This window comes from Vidua macroura, chromosome 16, assembly GCF_024509145.1.
Source record: "Vidua macroura isolate BioBank_ID:100142 chromosome 16, ASM2450914v1, whole genome shotgun sequence".
Lineage (NCBI taxonomy): Eukaryota > Metazoa > Chordata > Aves > Passeriformes > Viduidae > Vidua > Vidua macroura.
In genome coordinates this window covers 16745347-16768607 of record NC_071586.1, presented here as the reverse complement: position 1 = coordinate 16768607, position 23261 = coordinate 16745347, and the positions used below count along the sequence as shown (strand labels likewise).

The following is a 23261-nucleotide window of genomic DNA, read 5'->3' as shown; positions in this document are numbered from 1 at the left end:
CTTTATTTCAGGTCTTGATTGCGCAGGTATAGAAACATACACCCCATGCCAGGGCTAAGCACACAGGACAACATCCCCCACCCCAAAAGAAGTAAGCTGTGGAAGCTGTGTGATAAATCAAACACCTTCCCTTTGGACCTGCACCTATATCCCACTTTCAGGTGTGTCAGCACAATCCACATAACCTTTGTGTGCTTCCCAAGCAACACACAGCCAGGGCAATAATCACAAGAGCTGTTTTAAGAACTCCTGCAGCTGCTGTTCCCTTTTAGAGATTTCTCACAGTTGGAGACAGCAGCTTTGACTTTGTCCCTGTAGAGCTGTGGCTGCCACTGCTGGGTTCCAAACCCAACTGTGCCCAGGGGTCTGCACCATGTCCCAGCTGCCAATCCCAGGCAGGTGTAAGTGCTACAACCCAATGAATAATGGGTGACCTATAGCAGCCCTCACTTCAGTCAAGATTGAAATAACAAGCAACAATTCAATTTGCCATACAGTTTATTTCCAAAGACTAGTTCAGTCTTGGCTAGGCTACCTCCATATAGCAGTTGTCGTCTTGGGCAAGGGTTTGCACAAAAGTTTCATTTTTTCCTCATTCTTCCTGCTGTTTTCCATTAACAGTTCCACTGGTCTTTTTTTTTAACTGCAAGTGCCAGTCTGGAGTCCTCACTGTGAATGGTGTGAGAGTCAGAAGGATAGGAGTTACTCACAAAATGACAAAGTAGCACCTTGTCTGAGCCATGGAGCTCCAGGGGCTCTGCAGTTTTTCTGTCTAAGTTGCGCTACCAATACTGTCCAGTAATGCTGGTAAGCTGACTGTTGAGCCACACCCCCCGCCCCCGTCTGCATGCTTCAGCACCTCTTCACTTCCTCCTGCGTCTCCAAGTTCCCTCAAGTGGTTGTGTGAGTGGCAGTGGAAGTCAGTATTTTAGCCTGTTATCACCACCCTCTTGCATTACTTTACCAGTAGGGTTAAAGCTTTTCCATTTTGTTGCCTTTGTAGCTCTTTCTCTGCTGTTTAAATCTTGACATTTCATTTCTAGTAAGTGCAACAGCTGTTCATCTCTGCTGGTATTTTCATCATTGCTATCACCATACAGATCGTAAATGCTGTTGATCCAAGAGCTGCCATCACTAGTCTGTGTGTCATTCTCACTAGATGCTAAACCCGGGACAATGGTGCAGTCAGAACCCTGAACAGTCAAACACACACTGTCCTTTATCCTTGGGTCCGATTCATAGATTGCAGGATCTGGAGGTACTTCACTCAGGTTGCTGCACAGATTAATAAAGGATTCATATAGAGATGTAGACATAACCTCATTGTCACTGTCCCAGTATAGACCATTACATTTACCTGCACTACCAAAAGGCTGACAGCCAGATGGCTGAGGTGTAATGGGGCAAGAAATTATATTGCCTTTCCTTTGAACATTTTGATATATTACTTGCTTATGCATTTCTTCCTCTGAAAGAAAAGCTGAAGCACCTTCATTTGCATGTGTGGAGAAAGATGGAAAATCAGAATGTTCTGAACAGGTGCTTGGAAAATCAAGCTCAGTGCTGGGAGATCTGTAGTTGTTACAACACAACTGATTGCTAGCAGGCTGAGCACTTTGATCTCTGCAGCTGCATCCGGGCGTCTCTGACAACTGTCTCACAGGCGGTGAGGAAGGCACGCTTTCAAAGCCCAGAGTCAGGCTACTGTCAGCCATCGACTGAGACATGAGGGCATTGAAGCTCTTGTATGCAGAGCTGCTTGGCTCCTTGCATGCAGACACAAGCATATTAAAGCTCCTGTAGGCAGAGCCACAGGGTTCCAGGGATGGAGACAAAAGGGTGTCATAGCTCTTGTAGGCAGAACCACACAATCCCATGGATGCAGATACAAGGGTATCAAAACTCTTGTATGCAGGGCTGTTTATTCTGTCTGTTTTGGTTCCAAACAATGATTTAATTGTAGACTCCTGGATCAGGACACAAGAGTCAAGCTCACTTTCAGAACTACATAGAAAAAGGCTTTGATGAACCATTTGTTGAAGGTCTCTTGCATCCAGAGAAGCAGAATTTATGCTGGAGCTCTGATAGCCAGATTCAAAGGATTCTTCTGATAATTCTGACTCTTTGCTGGCTGTACTACAATTGTAGTCATCTTGAGAGGCTTTGGTGAAAAGGGGAGCTGTATGAGAAATATCACATGGTTGTGGACTCTGGGCTGCACTTTCTTTTGGATTTTGCTGTGATGGATTTTCTGACCCAATGCTCTCTAAGGTTTTCCTCTCAGCTGTGGGGATGTTTGGGCCTTCATTGTCTGGCATGTTGTTTTCATTTGCCAGGAGTGCATCAAACATGTTAGCTAGTAACTCATTGTGTTCAGGGTGCTCTCTGAAAGCACCAATGCTGCTCTCATAAGGCTCAGACATGGTGATCTGGTTGCCAGTTTCTTCTTGACTCTCAGTTTCACTGTCTGTTAAACATACACAGATTTCTATACACTCTTCAACTGGTATTGTATCAGGGGTTAAAACTGCACTGCTGCCTTTTGGCAACCACTCTTCAGACTTGCTGTGGCAACTGCAAGATTTCTCAACATTTCTGATGTTATCTTTTCCGTTGAAGTTTTGGCTTGACAAACTTTGAGCCAGACAGTTCTTGCAGCTTCTGTTTTTGGAAGTCAAAAGGAAAGGACAGTTAATGTTTATGGTAGAGGAAACAATTTTATGCTGTAAAGCAGAGTGATTTTTTAAAAAATCTTACTTACATTTGTTGTTCCATGTGACTTTGCTTTAAGTCCTGGAACGGGAACTTAATTTCATCAAAGTAGCACAAAACTGAAAACTAATAAAGATACAAATGAGATTTAGGACACATATGAGCTGTATTTAGTATCCCTTATACTAGACAGACAATGGAAATTTACTATATATTCTACTTATTATGATCAGGAAAAGGTCTTTTTTGCAAAGCTTTTAAATTACCTTGACATTTTTTACAACCAATTGGCTCTTTGCTGGATTTGGGATTTGATCCCACCATTCTTTCTTCACTCTGCAAGGGAAGAATGAAAATTACTTGTTTTGACTGCACTTGGGCTTAATCAGTGTACATTTCTCTCTTCTGTTCTCCTTTCCCTCTTAGGCATCAGCAACAGAAAGTGTTCATTTTGGGCATCTCCTGGTTTTCATTAAACCAGTGCAAAGATGTTTGTATGTTTGGTATGTGACTGCTCTGCACAATGACAGTCACCTGTTCTTCTAATCATGTTTAAAAGGATGTGTGAAATAGACAGGATCTCATTACCATTTAAAAATTTCACATTACCATTTAAAAATTTTTGAAAGAAATGAAGATATTTAGCCATCATTACTTGGAACTCCAGCAAAGACCAGGGTCTGACAACCCCTACTGTAATAAGTCTATTCTAGTAAGACTAATCAGACTATTCAGAAAATGACAGGGTTTATAAAACTGGCTTGTGTTTATAAAATCTCTGCTCACAGACAGCTAGATAAAGGTGCTGAGAAAACCCAGAACATTAGATTTCTCTGCTACCAGGAATTTGTCACCAATAGCAATACTGATATGTGTATAAACTGTTACTCTATAAACTCTGAAACAAGCAGGATATTTACTTGGTGAAACAGAAGTAACAAATTATGGATCCTGCCAAGATCAGTATGCAGGATGTGGGCACAGCCATCTGCAGAATGTCTTCAGCCTTCACCTGGTAATCTGTTAAACAAGCAAATATTTACATGTGAATGTGCATCTAAATGCAAGTACTGACAATACCAAATTATTTGCTGCTCTTCTGCAACTCAAAAAAATGCTCTTCTAGAGGATGTAAAATAAAGCTTCCATCACGTTAACAAAGACCCCCACAGCTGCCAGCAGCGATGGTGTGCAGTGTGTCAGAGACCTGGCACAGGTACTGTAAAATGGCATTATCATTGTCACTGTAGTGCAGCTATGTTTCTTGTTTTCTCTGTTGCTCTTCAGGGGTTTTTATAAACCCTCCTACCTCTATTAAAATACTGCTTTATTTGCAGTATGTATATATATATATATATTTCATTTATACTCACTTGCTCTCACATCAATGCTGCTGTTTAGTTCAAACATCTCTTCTACTTCCCTGTTGTCTATTTCATGAAATATTTATAGAGAATAAACAGATTCCTTTCAGCCTGTTTTTTCACAAGGCTAAGCAATCCAACCTCCCTTGGTCTTCTCTTCCTTGGTTTCCCAAAGATTTGCCTATCTGTGTTTAGTGTCTTTGGAAGCCTTTACAGATGTATTCACATTACATTCAAAATGATGAAGATGATGAGTCCATAACTTTCCTCCAAGAGAGCAGCAGAGTATGTAAGACTATATACCATCCTTTTACCAAGCTGTTACTTCTGACACTATTACCATAGCGAAATTCAACTTCTTCACTCCATTCACTCCAGTAGGCTGGGTAGTCCACGTAGTTACACCTGAGACTTGCAACATAATCGTAGCCTCTCTTCAAGGAGCTTGCAGTAATCTCAAAGCTTTTTGCCTGGTAGTTAATTGCTTTTACAGAAACCTGAAAAGAAAATGAGAAAGTTCACTTTGATTTCTTTATAGGGTGAAGGGTTAGTGACAGCAACTACATATCAATAGTGTTATGTGTTTCAGTGACCTTTCACAAATGAACAAATGAATGACTGTGTACAATACTGCAATTCATGTCATCAGCAGGTGGCATTTTTTACCTGCCACATGCATATTCTTCTGCTACCAGAAGCAGCTCAGCCCAGAAATGCTGGATTATTCAGAACTCACCTGCCCCACAGAGCCATCAACCTCCAGCTTCTTGATATCAAGGTGCAAATGAAGTTCAGGGAATAGAAGCATTGTATTTTCAATCTCTGCCCTGCCTACTGCAAGCAGCAGACCATTTTGGGGTGGCAGTCAGAAGAGTTTCAATTCTTTGACACCCAGCTGAACCATCTTGGTGGCAAAGTGAACTGTGGCAAGTGTGTAATCAGGATCACTGTGCTCTGGCTGGCCCTTACATTATCATTAATGAAGTGACTTTCCAGAGGACTTTTTAAACCTTAAAGCTCCAGAGACAGAAAATGAAGAGACTGAATGTCTCTTACCTCTGTCGGGTGCTGCTTCCTCCAGTATTTCACTTCATAGATGACTGGCTGTCCAGAGAGAAAGGATGGATGAGAGTAGCTCTCCTCCCAACTCAGATTGAAATTACCATTTTCAGCTTTCTCAATGGCAAGATTTTTGGGGGCTCTCGGCTTAACTGTGTGTTAAAAATACAGAACAGGGTAATGGGAGAGCACTAATAGAGAGAAGCAGAGAAAGAAGCATTCACCAGAGCCCAGAATATCATCACAGTCAATGCACTTAGCCCTTCTCACTATGCTGCAGCACAAAAATAGAGAGGCTGAACCTGAGCAACTTGAGGGTATTTATTAAGCACTGATTCCTCAAGCTGGCTGAACCAATTGCAAGCATGGTGTTTTGGTGCACTGGATGCAGCTTTCAGCCTGGAGAAACAGGAACAACTGTGCCCTGACAGTAGCAGCTGTGAGGCCAGGTGGACACAGAGCTCCAACATCACAGCCAAGCTGTCCTGGCTCCCTGTCTCTTGAAAATCGATGTGGACCTCTGCTTATTTGGCAGATAAGCAACAGCATCAATCAAGTATTCTGAAGAGAACCAGCTCTTTGGCCTGCCTAAGGTATGAAAATGTTTTTTTCTGAGTGTTTAAGGTAACAAGTGTTACCAACAAGCACACTGTTCTGACCAAACTGGGGCTCTAGGCGGAGACATGAACTGTGTCTACACTCTGTCCCATTTAGGAGCAGTCTCTTCAACTTCTTTATCACTGGCTGTTAAAATCCAACAGCAATTACTGCAAAAAATCTTCTGCTCATGTGGCATGGTTCAACTAGCATGAAAAATAAGAGTATGACAGAGACAGGAATGGGAAAAATTTCAGTAGGGATAGCCTAGTTTCTTTCTAGAAACTGAAAATAGCATGATTCCTCTTCATCTTGTAAGCCACAAGTAAAATGCACTAAAGATAATCTAAGTCCCCAAACTTCTTTTGGCTCGCAGCTGAGAGGGTACAGCTAGAGGAACAATCACTCTCTGCCTTCCCCATTACTTACATTAATTCCTTAAGAATCTAATCCAGAATCAGGTTTCTAAAACAAATGGATTTTGCATTTAAGCTGCCATGACATTTTGCCCATCTGACAAGCAAAAACTGTTCTGGGGATATGAACGAGAAGTTAGCTAGGATTGCAAAGCCTGGAACCAGATGTTACAATGACAAAGTAAACAAGTTCTTACCAACAAGGGCTGGTGTTACATTGTAATTCCACGAATCAGTGCCATTGAACTGTAGGGCTAGAATATACGTGAGGCCTAATACAAAATATTCCGGATATATTGTACAAGTGCACCTTAAACTGTCTTTTTCATTCTCAGGAACACACGTGTTTCTAAAAAACAGGCACAAAATTATGTGATGTTTAAGAGAATGTGACACACTATTGCTTGAAAAGGTGAAATCAAGTTTCCCAACATGTGTAACTAATCAGAACTGAGAAAAGTCAGTTCCCCGAAATGTTTCCAAAACAAAACTGAGATGCCCAAACAACCCACCCTTCCTAGCTACCCCCTGGATATCTGTATCACACAAATTAAAAACTTGACAGAAAGGCCAAGGATTGATCCCAAATACAACCTTTTGTCACACTTCAGCTTCTAAAGGAACATACTAACAGCTTGTTAGTAGAGAAACAGGTTTATTGCAGTGTATCAGCAAGCTTATTTGAATGTTGGTGTGGTGAAATCATGCAGCAAGGGACAGAAGAACCCAGATGCATGTTCTTGTCTAAAAGATGATGACTGGCTCTGCTCAGAAAAGGGACAACAGTCTGTGCCTGAACATGGAGCCACACTGTATGCAGAAACAATCACCTGGCCTTCAGTGGAATGTGTCTTTCACACATTCTATAGACCAGTGAACCAAGAAAGATTTCTCATGAAGAAGGTAAAATTTTGCACGAAGTTAAGGCTTTGTAAACTTCTAAGAGCCCTACCACTCCTACCAGTAGGACTTGATCCCTCCTCTGACCTAAGAGAGCAGAGAGTTCTACAGAAGAGTAAACCACTGAACTGAGGGTGCTGTTAATTGCAGAAACCCATTTTACTTAAAAGGAAATAATCCATTTTACTTTAAAAGGAATAATCTGAAGTACATTTTGTCCCAGACGCCCACAGTAGAGGGAGCGAATTAAAGCCAAGAGTGGCTATAGGATATATGAAACTCTAACAATGGCAGTGTTAACATCTTATTAAACACTTACGACACAGAAGAAGTTTCCTTGCTGTAGCAGAGCACGAATTCTTTGGAGCAATTGGTTTGTGCAGGCACCTTCCATTGACAAACCAGTTCTTTGTCATAGTCAGTGAAGCATGCAAATTCTTGTACGTGTCCTGCAGTCAAAACTAGGGGAAAGCAGCATACAATGAGAAGCAAGAGAATCAGGAGACTACATTGGACTAAGCAGAAATACTAACTTTTCCATCTAAACAGAGCTGCCACACCTCTACAAATTAAGTGGAAACACTGGGTTTTTTTTGTGTCTGGGTAAATGGAAAGAGGGGCATTAAGACTGTCTCCACCTTTCTGGAGACAACGTCTATGGTCTTGGACAGGAAGAGTCTGCAGTAGTAATATTGAGATAGAAAGGTACATTTCAGCCAACACAGACTTCCAAGAACAGAAAATACAATTGTAATGGCTCTATTTAAGACGTATCAGCATTAAACTACAAAAGAGCATCATCCCACCTATTAAATACAAAAGGTTCAAAAGCCAAAAATGCAGATAATTAACAGAGTCAGACCAGGACCACTGCTTACAGTTGTGACTTGTGTCTTACCTACAACTAAGGTAAAAGGTTCTAAGGGTCTAAGCTTCCCAAATGCATGGGAGAGCATGCTCCCAAGAGCAGCTCCCCAGTGCCTAGAAGATCTCCCTGCCACAGTCTTTCTTCTAGTATATACCTTTACTTCATTTCACTCAGTACTTCTTGTTCTATCTTCTATTCATCATTGTTATGAGAGCATTCAAGACTGAGGAGAGATGGAGTCACACTGAGCCAGGCACTGAGGAGGTACACAAAAGCACAGTGTCTGCACTCCAACGTTCAAGTTTATAACTATTTTCACTGGCGGTATTTAACCAAAAAATAGAATACACTGGTCAAAATATCTTTGATAGAACTGGAAGTGGAAATAAAATCCACAATCCTCAGTATCCCTTCCAGCCTCACTTTCCTTTATTTCAATGTGCTCCACAAGAGTGATACACAGAACAGAAGAGGAGAAGCTAGGTGACAGTAAGGCCATGTTATTATTTGGACTAACAGTGTGCCAACCCTGATACTGGACCCTGGAATGTGATCATAAGAAAATAGCTAGAAATAGCTAAAACTTTTATCATCCAAGACAATTATTTGCCTTTTCTGATGTTTGACTTCTCTTTCACAGGTAAATAATAACAGTATCTCCCTTTTCTTGCACAACCTATACAAATATAAATCCTTTTCTGCTTTACATGTCAATCTCCTGTAAAAAAATTAAAATACCTGTTTTTTTGAATCCTATTAATTAAGATTATCTGAGATTTTCCAAAGGGATTCCACTAGAACGTTTTCTGTGGCAATTATACAGGACCAAATTTTGTGTACATGGCTCAGTACATTACCAACTCTCCATGCTGGTCATTTACATTGCAAATTCAAGACTCATTTGCCAATTATTCACATCCTGCAAGGCCTTTGTCCTTCAGCCACTTCTGCTTCACAGGCTTATTCCTTCCAATAGGTACCTAAATTTCAGATTATTCCTCCCACACTTTTTTTGCTGAAAGTACCAAATTTCATTTTATCTTCCCTACATTTCTATTTTTTTATAGTCCACTTGTGTTATTTACTATGATTCGACTTCTGCATACTCTGATACAGTACAGGATCTGCAAATGTAAGATGTGATGGCCAGATACCTTTTAGTGGATATGATATATAGCACAATGGGATCTAAAAATTTTGGATTCTAAGTTGTCTGGTATATTGACTGTTTATAAACCTAGAACTGACTGTGATTCATGGTTTTATTAGTGCTCAAATACTTAGAAAATGTTTTGGTAGTTACTAAGGCTAAATATTTATCCTGTAGATAACAATTATTGCTGTTATGTCCTTTCTGCATGGCGGTACTATGTTAGGTTCCCGTTTTTTCCTGCATGGTACCAATTCTTTACCACTCATCAAAAAAGCAGCAAGTCAAATTCCCACAACTCTTTAACAGTCATACTGCTTTTTATTTTACGATAATCATTGCTGTGTTGATGTTGTTTATATTTGGTTGCCATTTTTAATTTTATTAATAGTTTCCTTTTCTCACTTTAAGATGTACTTTTAACAGAAGTACTATCAAGTTAAGGTCCTTAAAGATGAATGACATTATTTTTAATCTGTTAACCATCTTGCACTTTCAAGAATATTTCAATTAAATGAAGCTCTTCCCGTTGTGATGAATAACACTTTTACTTTATTTTGCCATTCAGTGCTGTCATGTCTTTTCAGAACTCTAAATTATATTATCTGCTCTTTTCCTGTCACCTTCTCACTTTTTCATCTCTGGTACACATATTTTTTTCAAAAAGCTCAGATATTTGAGAATTTCCTTTTGAAACCATATACAGTACAGGGTTTGTTTTTACTTTGTATAGTTAAAAGAGAGAATTGAAATACTGAATTTCTTTTTTAATCCTCAAAGAGTACACAATGCTGAACAAACTTAAAATGCATAGTTAACTAAGCAAACAAACACAAACAAAACACAATAAAATTAAACTTTGATAAATATAATTTAGGGAAATGAAAAGGTGATATTACCTAGACCAGACAATCCTGCCAATGTGTTCTTGCAAACCTTGATCCCTCTCATTAATTCAAATTGCACTATTTCATAGTATGTAAGACAGTAGCTAATAAACCTTCTCTTTTAGAGATAGGGTACTTTAAATTGTCTTTTAACTATTTTGGTTTGTTTTATAAAACAAAAGGAGATCTAAGAAACTATAGACTACTGTGGAACTAGTTAAGAAAGTACAGAAAGCAAAGTGTGAGATTCATTTTCCAGAAAATAAAAATGCATTATTGAAAACCATTACTATATATATATATCTCATTAGTATTTTTAATCAAACATCATAAAAGATGCAATGAAGACAAACCATGTTTATGGGTATGGGAAGTCAGCTTCTGCCAACTTAGCTTTATGAATTAACCCTTAAGGAACCAGCAGCATCTGCAGGCTGACAGAACCGTGGAGAGGGACACACAAGAGATCTGTCCCCTGTCTGCCCCTGGCAGGGCAAGTCAGAGCTGCTGCGTCCCACAGACAGGCCTGCCCAATCTGCTCTAGTCCAGGCAAGCAGGCAGTCACCCTGCAGCCTGCGGAGAGCGCAAACCGGCAGCAGCTCCGCAGGCGCGGCTCCGGGAGCACGGCCCCCCGCCGACCCCGGCAAACCGCAGCAGCCAGGGCACGCCGGAGCTTCCTGCACAGCTGCCTGGGCTAGCTGAGAGCTGGCTCAAAGCCAGGTGTCCAGTGCAGATCACATACTGGGGAACGAGGAGATGGCTTTCCAAACCTGCTTCTCCTTTCTGCAAATTTCTAGTTTTTTCTTGTCCAGATAGAAAAGGTCAATATAAAGATTAAAAAAAAAAAAATCTAATATTTTTTTCTAGTACAGGGATACTTCTGACATTTGAAGTTACAAATTTTACAGTAGTTAATTAGTGGTAACAGTGTTACACAGTGGTCATGGAAAAATGTTATCAAGAAAAATTTCACTATAATAATTTAAATTATTGACAAACATACCTTCATTTGTTGTATATGAAAAGAAAAGGATCCACAGGGTATATGGTGCAGCACTTGGGAGTCTTGCCATTATTGACAATAGTCAGGTTCAGTAGGAAAAACTGTGCTGCAATTCTGCCAACAGAAAATATAATAAGCTTACATCCCTGTCTCAGTTAAGGTAAAGGTGTAGTTTTTCCTACCACTCTGCTAGATGTTAGAATTCAGACTCTCTGCTGTACCTGTTTCCCACCTTTGGCCCCTAAAATTATGTCATGGAATGAGACATATAGAAGAATAAGGAGAACAGAAATGAGCTAGAAGACTTTTCTGCAAAATTTTAATTACAGGGGATATAGAACTGACATTAGCAGTGGAGCTACTCTCTTTAGCTACTAGAAAAGAAAGGTTGCTAATATGTAAAGGGTAAAAAAGGGCAAGCACTAGACCAAAATCAGTGACATTGTCACCAAAGCCCTGTGATTCCACTCAGATAAATATAAGAATTTAAGAATGAAGTGTCCAATCTATTGACTAAAATGTTTTCTCCAAGTCCTATCACCAGTACCTTGATAATCTGAGTATCACCTTTTTAAAAAAAGAATTTTAGCAAAGAACTCTGAGCATTGCTCTAAAAGAATGCAGATTCATTAAAACACTAATTATTTAAAAGTTGTAAAACACATACCTAATCATGATATAACCAACTTTTATAACCAATCATGATATAACAACTTTGGAGAAAGAAAATAATGCAGCTTTTATGTCCCTAAGCATAGCAAAACTGCCTAGGTAAATTGAAAACAGATGAAATAATTAATTTCAGACTTAAAAATAGCAAGTGTCCCCAAAATTTTTTTACCAATGTAGCTACTTAATGTGTAAGACAAGGCTACCAGCTTTCATATCACTACAAATGGATATGATGCATTTAAAATTCTGGTAAATTTGTAAGTGAAGTCATGCTAACTAATATGCTTTTGGCTTTGCTTTCAGTATAAAGAGGGATAAAATTTGTTCAGCAGCACATTGTTAAGACACAACCCATTGGTCCCTTCATCTCATGCTTTTGGAATTTTCTAACTTTCATATCTGGACAGAGTATTTTTGCTGCCTGCAAGCTTCAGGTATTCTGTTTATACCTGTAGGGCTCCCAGGTAGTACACTAGTTTTTATTTCAAAGCCTCGTGAGGAGAGGAGAGGAGAGGAGAGGAGAGGAGAGGAGAGGAGAGGAGAGGAGAGGAGAGGAGAGGAGAGGAGAGGAGAGGAGAGGAGAGGAGAGGAGAGGAATCTCCTTCAGCAGGTGAATGGTATTGGGTGTTCTGCATAAGATTGGTCAGATTCTGAAGTAGAAAAGACCACTGAAAGGTATTTGTGGATGGTGGTTCAATACTCTCTTCCCCAAACCAACCAAGCAGCAGAATCATATTACATATATCTGACAGACGTGAGTCTGTCTTGTCTGAAAATATCCATCTTAGAAGTTAAGGGATAAGGACACTTATAGTAAAAAGGCAGCGGACCCCGACTCAGGGAAGAAATGATGATCTGGCTCCAGATCAGAAGGCTGAAGGATAGCTTTATTTAAACTATACTATATTGCATTATTATACTGTTTAACGAGATACTATACTATTCTACATACTTATTTCTTACTTACCTAACTCAAACTTGTGACTCTCTGCTGAGAGTCCGAGCCACAGCTGGATCCGATTGGTCATTGAACCCAAACAACCTGCACCAGAATCCAACCCAGCAATCACTTCAGGTAAACAATCTCCATCCCATATTCTACATGGGGAAAACAAAGGAGCACAGATAAAGATTGTTTTCTTCTCTCTGTGCTTCTCCAAGAAATCCTAAGAGACAGAATTATGTCTCTCTGTCTAGAGAATGTGAATGTAACAGACATTGTTAGTCAAAATAGAAGATCAGAATGGAGACTCTTCTCTGACCTTCTCTGGGGCAGTTACTGCTCATCTAGTAATAAAGAACAAACTTGAAAGACAAATTTCTCATAAGAGCTCGAGAAAACTGTTACTCAAGAGCTGAGTTTTTTTCATAGTCTGAGAAGACGTGAAATGTGGCTAAGCACAGTAATACATTTTTTTTAAAAGAACACAAGCACCTTTGCTGTTGCTCAGAAAAAAAGAGCCAACTGCTCTTGAATTAAAAAAAAATCCTTCATTTCCCTTTTTCCTGGAATTCTCAAGAGAGAAAGCATTTGCTTTCCACTGTTAGCTAATACTGCCACATGGCTGGAGTTCCAAGAAACTCTTGGAACTCTTAGAACTTTGGCAAAGAATCCTGAACCACGTAAGCATATCCAAATGAGCAGATGGCAGACCAAAACCATCTTCTCATGGAAGAATGGATCTGCACATGTGGATGAAAATGGAATTAAGCCAGAGCTTTAATGAAACTGCAAAAGGAGAAAATTTTAAAACATCCACAACTCTTCTGCCTGTTACCTCTTAAATTTTTCATTATACCAGACAATGAAATACCAATCTTAAAAAAAGTATGTAACACATATAGACAATACTAAAATTGCAGCAAACCTAGTAACTCTGATATATTTGAGAAAAGTAAATTGTAAACACATAAGTCACTTCCCCAAACAAGGAAAAAAAATCTCTGTCGGGGTTAGAAGCAGATCTACATGGTTACTGCCACAAGCTACATGCTTTGATCACTTAACCTTTCTGTTTCTTGAAAAAAAATATGATATGATTAGGATTATTTCATTTACTATCAAGAAAAACGGTACTAACTTTTGGTTTGGTCTTCTAAGGAAATTAGGGTCACATTCTATTAACAGGTATAACCTGCAAAACTGTTATGTGCAAAGAGTAAGTCCTGCCCAAACCAAGAGGTCATGTTAAACAAGACTGCTTAATGCACCGTTGCGGCAACTGTACAGCTGAAGCATCATTCCCTGTTTAAAACTGCCTCTTTTTAAAACTGATGCACAACTTGTCTTACTCTCTAGTTTAAAGCACTGACTATAAACGCTAAATAAAATGAGACAAGCGGTACAGAGTAAAGCAGAAGTTTCACCAACAGATTCTGCATCAAACCTTGAAAAGAAAATCCGTGCAGAGGGTAATGCCTTCTGAGCAGAAAGCGCTCCTTTCCGGGCGCTCAGCGCGAACCGGCCCGAAGCTCTGCAGGGCACACGGGGGGCGCAGCCTGAGCCCCGGGCTGGGCCCGGCCGGGAGCGGCTCCGATCGGCAACGCGGCCCGGGAGAGGCGCGGCTGCTGCGCCCACCGCGCAGCACGTCCGGCAGGAACAACGCTTCGGAGAATTACACCTTTTTGTGTAAAATTCTGTAAAATGAGCACTCGCGTTAAACAGCCTCAAGGAAAGAGAAGCGATTCTGGCCGCGGGTTCCAGCATGAGCCGCCGCACGGGACGGCCCAGGGACATACGGCCGGCCAAGCTCCGGAGGGAGCACAGACCTTCCGCCCTTCCCAGAACCGGCACGGAGGAAAACACAGACCGCACAAACGGCACGTCAAGCGCAAGTAACGAGAAGAAGCCGGTCCTGACACCAGGACGAAGGAGCCGCCGGACGTACCTTGTGTCTACCGGCCCCCGCTCCGGACCTGGGCGCTCCCGACCCCGGACGCGGCGCTGCCCCGGGCCCGGTCCGCCGCCATCCGCCCCCACACAGCGCCCGGCCGGCGCGGGGCGGGGCCGGCGCGGGGCGGGGCCGGCACGGGGCGGGGCCGGCGCGGGGCGGGGCCGGCGCGGGGCGGGGCCGGCGCGGGGCGGGGCCGGCGCGGGGCGGGGCCGGCGCGGGGCGGGGCCGGCGCGGGGCGGGGCCGGCGCGGGGCGGGGCCGGCGCGGGCGGGGCCGGCGATGGCGGGCGCGCGCAGCCGTCGCTGAGCCGGCGAGCACGGGCAGGTGCCGGGGCCGCAGAGGGGGTGGTGGGAGCCCCGGGGAGCCGCTGTGTCCCGGCAGGTCCCGGCGGGTCCCGGCAGGTCCCGGCGGGTCCCGGCAGGGCTGAGGGCCGGCGGGCCGGGCGGTTTTCCGGGGCGCTGCCTCCGTGGGCTGCGGCTGGCCCGGGGCCGCGCGGGCGGCGAAGCGGCGGGGCCAGAGCTGAGCCAGAAGCGGGCAGTCGGTTGGTGCAGCGGTCGGGGAATTTCCTGAGCTGCCTTTAATACTTCAGGCGTTCTTCGAAACCTGTAGAGGATTGTTTTCTGTGCAATTCACCCGCTGTGACTGACGATGCTCAGACCAGGCTGTGTGGGGAGCAGGAGCTTTATCTAACGTGGAGTGGCAGACGGTGTTGTGTTTGTCACCCAACGCGGTTGTTTTCAGGTTTGTAAATACCGCGGGGAGCGTAATGGTTAATGGGAGGTTGTGTCGCGGTGAGTGGGCCGTGGGGCGCTCTCCAGCTCCAGTTCCTTACCAGCCAAACCGGCCCAATCCAGTTTGCTCAGCAGCACGCTGTGCAGCTTCGATGAAAAGCACACTGCATAGAGAAGATCAGTGTCGAAGTTTAGAGGCTCAGTGACCACCAGGGGTGCCTAAAGACCCTCCAAGAGCACCGGCTGAGACTAACTGTGCAGACTCAAGCGACTACTGTGTGTATAACCTTGAGCCAATTATGCACATTAAGCAAGATTTATTCCCCTGTGTATCCAGTGCTGCAGTAAAGTATTGCTTGCTTCTTAATACTACATTGGTGTTAAGAAGGAGTTTTATTCCCGATTTTGGGTGACAACGACACAATGCCTAGGTTGTTTTTTCTGTAGCTAAAACTAGTTGGACTTTATCTCTTGCACCCTTCCAGAACCTCAGAGCTGGTCACCCTCTGCATTCTGAGGACAATCTTGGGATCTGCTTTTTTTGCCCTCATTCAATGTAATAGAAAAAAATTGAAATCTTGTGTACACTTGGATTTGTTGTATTCTTAATTTGCATTAACATGTGCATTAATTCCAGCTTAAACCTCCTGCAGCACTTGAAGCCTGGTGAAACGCTGTGATGGCAGCTCAGATGACCGATGCTCATCGACGGTTCTTGCAGGTTCTGATGTCTAATGGGATAACAGAAGGATCAGAGGCCAGAAAACTACACCAGCACTGCTGTGAAACTGATAAAGGTGTGTCTGTCTTGGTGATGAAAGAACTGAGTTTTTTTCCTGCTGCAGCTTGGAAATAAATTGATTTCTGAAGGGCATGCACCAGCTAAAAATGTTAAAAAACTGTAATGATATGAGTGTTCCATCTCTTTCTTGAAAGATAAAATAATATAGCAAAGAGCAAACTAACTTCTAATCAGGCCAGGTTCATATATAGTACTTTTTATTTTATCAAGGTTGTTGTTTATAGGTTATACATATAAATGATTTAAAAAATAATAATTTTTAACACTGGAAGTGCTTCACTTTAAGTAAATGCACTTCAGTTATTTCTCCCAGGTGTTGTGTGAGAAGTGACTGCTGCAAAAACATTTCTGTGAGGATGAGATAAGGTTTCCTGGTGATTGCTGTGCTTTTTTCCCTCCTCACCTGCACTGTATTACCCATTCCAAGTCCTAGAAGCTGTGCTCCTACCAGGCTTAGGAGTGTTCCTGTGCCATGCCTACTCACTCTGCAGGGTCTCTTCTGATTTTCTGTGAATTTGTACCTACTTACTCATAGATGGAAGGTCAGAATGAAGTAATCTATTTGTATGTCTCTTGAGTCAGGAACTGTAACTTGACCTACTTCTTAGATGCTAAAATTGTGAAGTGCAACTTCAGGTGTTCTCTAACCCCTGTTCATTTTTTATGGAGAATTTTTATCCCTTTTTTTCCCACATAAGATCTATTCCAGCAGCCACTTAACATTAAAATGTAACATTAAAGTGTTACAACTGTCATACAAGAGAGTATTCTATTACCTTACCTTTCATCTCTTACCCTCTCTCACTAAAACTACCTGGCTGCTGTGTGCAGTGTTTCCTGCTGACAGGGGCCACGCAGGTTGCAAAATTATACTTCATTTTGTACTTCGTTTACTATCGTTCTTCCTGTTTGTTGACTTTGTTCACTGAAGGAATCTCGTATATGAGAATCAGGAATTCCCGGGGGGAGCATCTTATGAGTGCTGTGCAGTTTGGGAGCAGGACCTTGGCCCAGTGCTCTTACGCGAGTGAGGGACTCCTGTGACTGAGAACAGGATTAATTTCATGATAACTGGTTGGATTTTTGAGACATGAATCATTTATCTAAAATTATGAGCTGTTACTTTGTGGCAGCAGCTCTCTGGTCATAGAGAGCAACAGACAACTTTCCCAGAAAGATAGATGCCTGGGAAAGGCTGTGAGAAGATCAGAGAAAAGAATGAGAAACAATTCTTATCTTAACTTGCTGCACCTGGTATTTTGAGCATGTGGAATGTGGTGTGGAGAGTTGTTTACCAAAGGGTGGTTTCTTATTTAGCCAATGGTGATGGTGTTTTAATTAGTGGACCAATTAGGTCTCCCTATAGTGAATTAGGGTATAAAAAAAGCAATAGGTTTCTTAATAAAGAAACCATCAGCCTTCTGTAAATGCATGGAGTCTGTGTAACTTAGTACCTGGCCAGGGGCCTACTGTAACATTACTTAGCTCTGGTTTTTAAACCATAGCCTGATGAAGGCAAACAGGAGTGTTGCCACTGACAAAGTCTTGTTTTGGATGGATGTGAGGTTTGTGCTAGTGGTGTGCAGGCAAGAACCATTGTATACTCTTCCACAGAACGACTGCAAAGTCCATTCTAATTATGTGTATTATAAAACTGCTGCTAATATTTGCTTGGTTTGTAAAAAGTGACTCAAGATATTTCTTGTGTTTCTACAACACTAGAATTTTAGGTTTTCTGATATGTAACTTGAGCACTTATTTGCCATTAATTTGTGAAACCGAGCATACAGAAACAAGAAATCCCTTGTCTATAAAGGAATTCAAGTCAGTGTATTTTTCTATTGTGCATAATATTTTTTCCCCAATCATACTTTATTTTCAATTCTGCTTAGTTCAGGTCACTGTAATTACTGGATTAGTGCTATGGGTTCCCTGCAACAAGGCAGACTGTCTGGACTCTGTCAACTGATTTTTAAGGAGCTGAGCATCTCTGAAGGCCACGACACAGCAGCACAAGGAAATGATATGTCTGCTGAATAGAAGAGTTTGAATTCACGTTTGAATTCTGCCAGAATTGAAGTTTTAGCACTCTTGCCTGGGAAAAAATGTTTCACATAAAAAGATCTGCCTGATGTGTAGTTGTTTGACTTTTCTCTGTATGTTGTTTCTCTGTATGACTTTTCTCATTCATTTTCAGTTTACTATGCACAGGATAAACTGGATGATTTCATCAGCACTATTAATAGCCACCTGCAGCCTTTGTTTATGCAGATCCGGAAAGGAATATCAGAAGATGACGGGACAGCACATTATGCTGTAGTAGGTACCTGCTGTGCTGTGTTTGCATGGGGCTGGCAGTGACTGCAGGAGCTTCTGGGAGGATAAACTGTCACAGCCCAGGTGTATGGGAATAGGACATGGCAGCAAGGATGACAGCAGTGTTGGAGTTACTTAGCATAAACATTGCTTAAGTGCTGAAGTGAGATTTCCACAGGAGACTTTCTTTCCTGAGGCAGAATTTTAAACTAGAAAACACAGAGAGCTGTCCAACATCAGTTTTCTTTTTCTCCCATTCAAAAATCAACCTAGCATGAAAGGGTTGCTGAGGAGTAGCCTGTAAGTTGTTTCCCCAGGTGATCTGCAATGTGCATGTTAGAGAAGGTTATCTAGTAATTTCAGAAGACCAAACAGAAGGTATTCTAAGCTTAGCTGCTGCTTTTAACCTTTCCTTTTTCCACTTAAGTTGAGCTAATAATTAATAGTAGTAGCACATGCAATAAGAGTAGAAAACATGGGTAACTGGTTTTCACAGTGAAAAAAAAAGGTGACTGATAACATAGTTCCTGCTGCTGTCTAGCACCACACCTATCTAGCACCTGTGATGTGTCAGCTCTGCTGCAGCACTCTGTGTCAGTTCTGGGAGCTTGTGTTGTGGAATGGCTTTGCCTGGGCACAGGAAGCTCTGGAGAATTTGTGGTTGGAAGATGAGGGATTGTAAAGAAAGAACTTGAATACCATCAAGTGCCCCTCAAAGAACTAACATTTATATTAATTGTAAGATGATGTATTCTTAACCTCAGGGTTTTTTTTTTTTTACAGTTTCTGATATGAAACTACATCGGCACTTTATATCAATTTATTTTTTGTAGGTGAATTTGGCAGAAACTGAAGTAACTAAAATGGCATCTGACTATACAGAAATCGAATTGGAATTGTTCAGAAAAACAGTAAGTATGACAGTTATCACTTAATAAATCATATTATTTGTGAAGCTCTCATCTAAAAATGAATGGAAATGGAAATGTGGTTGAAGAAGTAGTTGCCATTTTACCTAAGTTTATCTGAGATCAAATGGGTGGGGTGGGCAGGGATGAAAGGATGTGCAAGTAATGATTTGCTGTTGTAAGTCAGTTATGGGTAAGGCAAAATCAGCACCAGGGAAGGGCTCCCTGGGTTAGGGACAAGACATGACTACTTTTAGTTACACAAGCAATTTTCTTCAGGATTTTCAGTCATGACTGCTGAGTTTTTCACTGGCTTCAGTAGTTTAGTAATATACAGTAGGTTTTAATGCTAGTAACATACAAAATTATTTTGCTGATTTGCATTTAAACATTTGTCTATGGTTATTGAGGTTTTTCCTCAAAAGAACTTTGACAAAGAGCAGATAAAAAGAAATGGATCTGTCAACACCGAGTGTGGCCAGGGGTCCCTGAATGCAGCTTCATTTAGGCAGCATGTATATTTCTATTTGTGGAAACGTTTTCATGGTCAAGTTCAAAACTGTCAAGGAGACAATGATTGTTTCAGCTTTTGGCCTTTGTTTTACAATTCTGGTTCAAGCCATATACTGTAGTATCGCTCACATACATGGATGCAAAAAAAAGCATATCGGCACTGTATTACTGTAAGGTGTGTCTGCCTAATTGCAGTGTTTCTAATACTTGGTAATGTTTTTTCCTGTAGATGGACCTAATAATTCTATCAGAAAATGGCTTTGCCTCATCTACAGATATTTTAAACTTGGCTGACCAACTTAAGACAAAGAAAATGAAGAAAAAGGAAGCAGAACAAGTGCTGAAAGTTTTTGTGGAGGATAAGTGGCTCTCTGAGGTAACTGCATTCAAGAGTTCTTAGTTCAATGTGTCCAGCTACCATGTTCTTACAGATGTGGTAGCTGAGACTGGAGCTCTTTTTGAATGAATGATGGCAAAAATGGTCTTATGGCATCCATGCTTATTGCTGCTCCAGTGATTTTTGCAGAAAAGGAAGTAGACTTAAATGGAAAAACCCCTTGGGTAGGTCTGTACAGGACCATATGGTTTCAGTTTCTTGTACCTAAGCCAGGTGGGTTTGTTTGTCCAGTGATGCACAGACACAACAGCACAGCATCCTTCAACCTGGAACAACAGCTGGGGAAAGCTCTTCAGAGTGATCAGTGCTGTTGCATTTAGAATTTCCTGAAAAGGAGTAAGGCCAAACATGTTAAAAACTCCTGTACCAGAAATGCTTGGGCCACTGTGCACATGATTACACCTGTTTTATTTCATGAGGGAGAGTGGAGATGAACTCACCATGTTGACCATGGTGGACTGACCATGTGGATACTGCAGTTGCTTGCTAAGTGAGGCCTTAATCCCTTTTCTGCTGGAGTCATTGCATCATAGATCTTCAACCTTCTGCCACACAGCTACTTACATGTTGAGTTGATTTAGCAGATATTTCCAAAGATACATCAAGTAGGAAATGCCTAGATTTTGTTGAAAGCTGGGAGAATTTCCTCTAACACACTCTTTGGGAGGATCCCAAAACAGCATGCCTCTATTAAGGAGCGCATGCTTGCTCACCTATGCTTTCCAAGGACTAGATCTCTGTTAAAGGTGTGGGATTTTTATTCTTCTCCTCTAAACAAAGGAATTCTGCTATTTCAAAAGTGTTCTGGCATTGCATTGTACCACCATGTTGGTTTCATGACAGTAGAAAACAGTGGCTTGTTAACAGGTGGTTAGCAAAGTCAAAAAAGGTAAAAGGAATTAAAAGAAACTCCTCATCTCAACACTTGTTCCTTAGAAAAATGGAGAATATACTCTGCATACTCGTTGCATAATTGAGATGGAACAGTACATTCTCAGCAACTACCAGGATGTGGCAAGGAAATGTAACATCTGTCACAGCCTCGCCATCCAGGTAACATGTTTTATCACCTCAGCCAATGGATTTGCATGGTCATAGCTGAGGTTTGTGATGCTTTCCCTTGGGTATAATCTTGCTCTTGTAATCAGGTCATGGTGCTCATGCATTTTGTAAATTTTTTTTTCTTTTTCATTTTAGGCATTTTATCTTCTGTCTTTAGAAAAAAAATTGTCTTGTAGGAGTGTCTCCAAGTATAAAATTGGAAAAGTGCACTCCCACAATGAGGAACATGGGTGTGCTGTCTGGCTTTCCAAACCAGCATGTTAGAGATGAACTCCTGATGCTGAAAGAGTTTTAGCAGTGAGGTATTAGCAGTGTCCTCTTCGGCCCTTGCCAATAGACATCATCGTGTGACACATTCATTCTAGGTCCTGGGATTTTAATTCAGGAATTGCTTGTGTTTGGACCTCAGAAGGAACATGTGTGCTATGTAGAGCATGCTAAAGCACTGTGTTTTGATAGCTGGGATGTTACCTGTTCCATCTTGCTTAAGTAGTTACAGCCTGGATTCGTATTCCAAAACTGCTACATTTTCTTGCTCTGTGAGCCTCCATCTTCTGATCTGCCCAGCTAACAGACTTCCATGTTACTTTTTCCACCCCAATTACTCTCATTTATTGCACTGAAATTGTTGTCTTTCAAGCTAAATTTTGTCCATGTAGGGAAATAATATTTCCTAGTTTACAGAAAAAGATCTCCTTTAACCATTTACCAGCTTTGATTGTTGAGTGTGTCTACCACCCGTATTGTGGGAACCATTCTTTGGAACAAAGCGTTGCATATCTACTGCTCTTCGTAACAACTTTCTCTTAAATTGAAGGACAGTTCAGAATGATTTTATGAATCAGCACTCCTGATTTCAGAGCCAAGTATGTGAATCCTGTGGAATTGGAATGCACTTACCTTGTGTCAGAAAGTACTTCAGAGGCCAGACTGAACGCCGCTGTCCCAAGTGTAATGAATTCTGGTCTTGTGACACCCCAGGTACTAAGCAATGTATTTTTAAAAAATTGAATGTAATAATACTAGGAAATGGGCGGTGATATTCAGTGACATTGCCTGTATTATTTATGACTGTGAGTGTCAGCTATTTCTGACTTCAGTGGTATGTTTCAGACACTAAACCACACACAGGCAGCACTGAGCCCCCACAGTGCCCAAAGAGTGCTACAGCGGCATTAGCAGACCCTGTGCATATTTTTTTATAACTATCATTAGGAGGTGGGGGGAGGAGGGAAGGAATAGAGGCACACACAACCCATGACGCTAAAACTTCTGGAAATACCGAGCTTCTAAGAATCTCTATGGAATTCCTCCATTTGTCCAGGGAAATTGGACATTGTGAACAGCAACAGAGGAATATACAAAGCATGTTAGAAAAGGTGGCTATACAATATTATCTTCTTTGTGTGTGTTGTCCATTAACCTTCCTTTAGTTTTCTTTACAGGTGTGAGTCGGATGGGCTCCCAGACTTACCACAGAGCTCCACTCTTGGCCCTAGATGACGCCAGTAAAACTTGATGTCAGTGACATCTGTTTGCCCCCACTCTGGCAGAACAGCCAGACTGTATTGTATTCATTAGTAACAGTGCTCAGTGTACTCATTTTCTAAAGTTCTGAGACTCTTACAATAAAATTATCATTGATGTTACTGTTCACAGGAATGCCTGCACAGCTTTCTTGGAGGCTGTTTTGTGTTTGTAATTTTCTATATTCTTGGGTTGGGACTCTCAGTGCGTGTTTGGGGATGAAAGATGCAAATGTTTTAGTCAGCCTGCAATCTGATATATGCAGCTGAACTCTTGAAAGAAGCCTTTCTCAGCAAGTGCTCCCTGTTTGTACAGGAACAGTACAAATTCAGTTGCACAATGGAAATCACACCTGCTGTAGCATGTCAAGCAGGTGAAAAATCAGTGCAGTGTGTGCAAGGCAGCTGGCTCAGTCTCTGACCTAGGGCCAGAGTTGGAACACTTCTTGGCACTGTGGTTGTGTTTTGTCCCTTCTTTAGATGCA

General features: G+C 41.7%; 2 protein-coding genes across 5 annotated transcripts; one reads left to right on the top strand and one right to left on the bottom strand.

Moving 5' to 3' along the window:
* Window positions 1-480: 480 nt before the first annotated feature.
* IL4R (interleukin 4 receptor) lies at window positions 481-14610 on the bottom strand. 4 transcript variants are annotated; one of them, XM_053992180.1, is made up of 12 exons: window positions 14517-14598; window positions 14016-14265; window positions 12596-12726; window positions 10957-11070; window positions 7368-7509; window positions 6346-6497; window positions 5133-5287; window positions 4417-4573; window positions 3633-3732; window positions 2979-3048; window positions 2762-2838; window positions 481-2661 (listed from the first exon to the last, which is right to left on the bottom strand). In XM_053992180.1, exons 4-12 carry the CDS (start codon window positions 11024-11026, stop codon window positions 921-923), a joined length of 2664 nt encoding a protein of 887 aa, XP_053848155.1. In that variant the 5' UTR covers window positions 11027-11070; window positions 12596-12726; window positions 14016-14265; window positions 14517-14598; the 3' UTR covers window positions 481-920. The 4 variants fall into 4 exon arrangements, with proteins under 4 accessions (XP_053848155.1, XP_053848156.1, XP_053848157.1 ...); XM_053992181.1 differs by lacking the exon at window positions 14016-14265 and having other exon boundaries at window positions 14517-14610; XM_053992182.1 differs by lacking the exons at window positions 12596-12726; window positions 14016-14265 and having other exon boundaries at window positions 14517-14603.
* A 212-nt stretch (window positions 14611-14822) lies between these two features.
* On the top strand, window positions 14823-22912 carry NSMCE1 (NSE1 homolog, SMC5-SMC6 complex component). Its single transcript, XM_053991798.1, is given in 10 exon segments — window positions 14823-14912; window positions 14943-15262; window positions 15890-16049; window positions 18252-18373; window positions 19204-19281; window positions 20021-20167; window positions 21125-21241; window positions 22111-22231; window positions 22696-22721; window positions 22724-22912. Coding segments are annotated over 8 exon segments (759 nt in total). The 5' UTR covers window positions 14823-14912; window positions 14943-15262; window positions 15890-15931; the 3' UTR covers window positions 22754-22912.
* The last annotated feature ends 349 nt before the right edge of the window (window positions 22913-23261 follow it).

What these genes read in the sequence shown, in the direction of transcription:
- IL4R (XM_053992181.1), bottom strand. Translation starts at nt 11,026, where the DNA reads ATGGCAAGACTCCCAAGTGCTGCACCATATACCCTGTGGATCCTTTTC. An exon ending in AAGGAAACTTCTTCTGTGTC is followed by an intron (nt 6,498 to 7,367) that starts GTAAGTGTTTAA and finishes CCTGTTTTTTAG; the next exon opens with AAACACGTGTGTTCCTGAGA. An exon ending in GGAAGCAGCACCCGACAGAG is followed by an intron (nt 4,574 to 5,132) that starts GTAAGAGACATT and finishes TTTTCTTTTCAG; the next exon opens with GTTTCTGTAAAAGCAATTAA.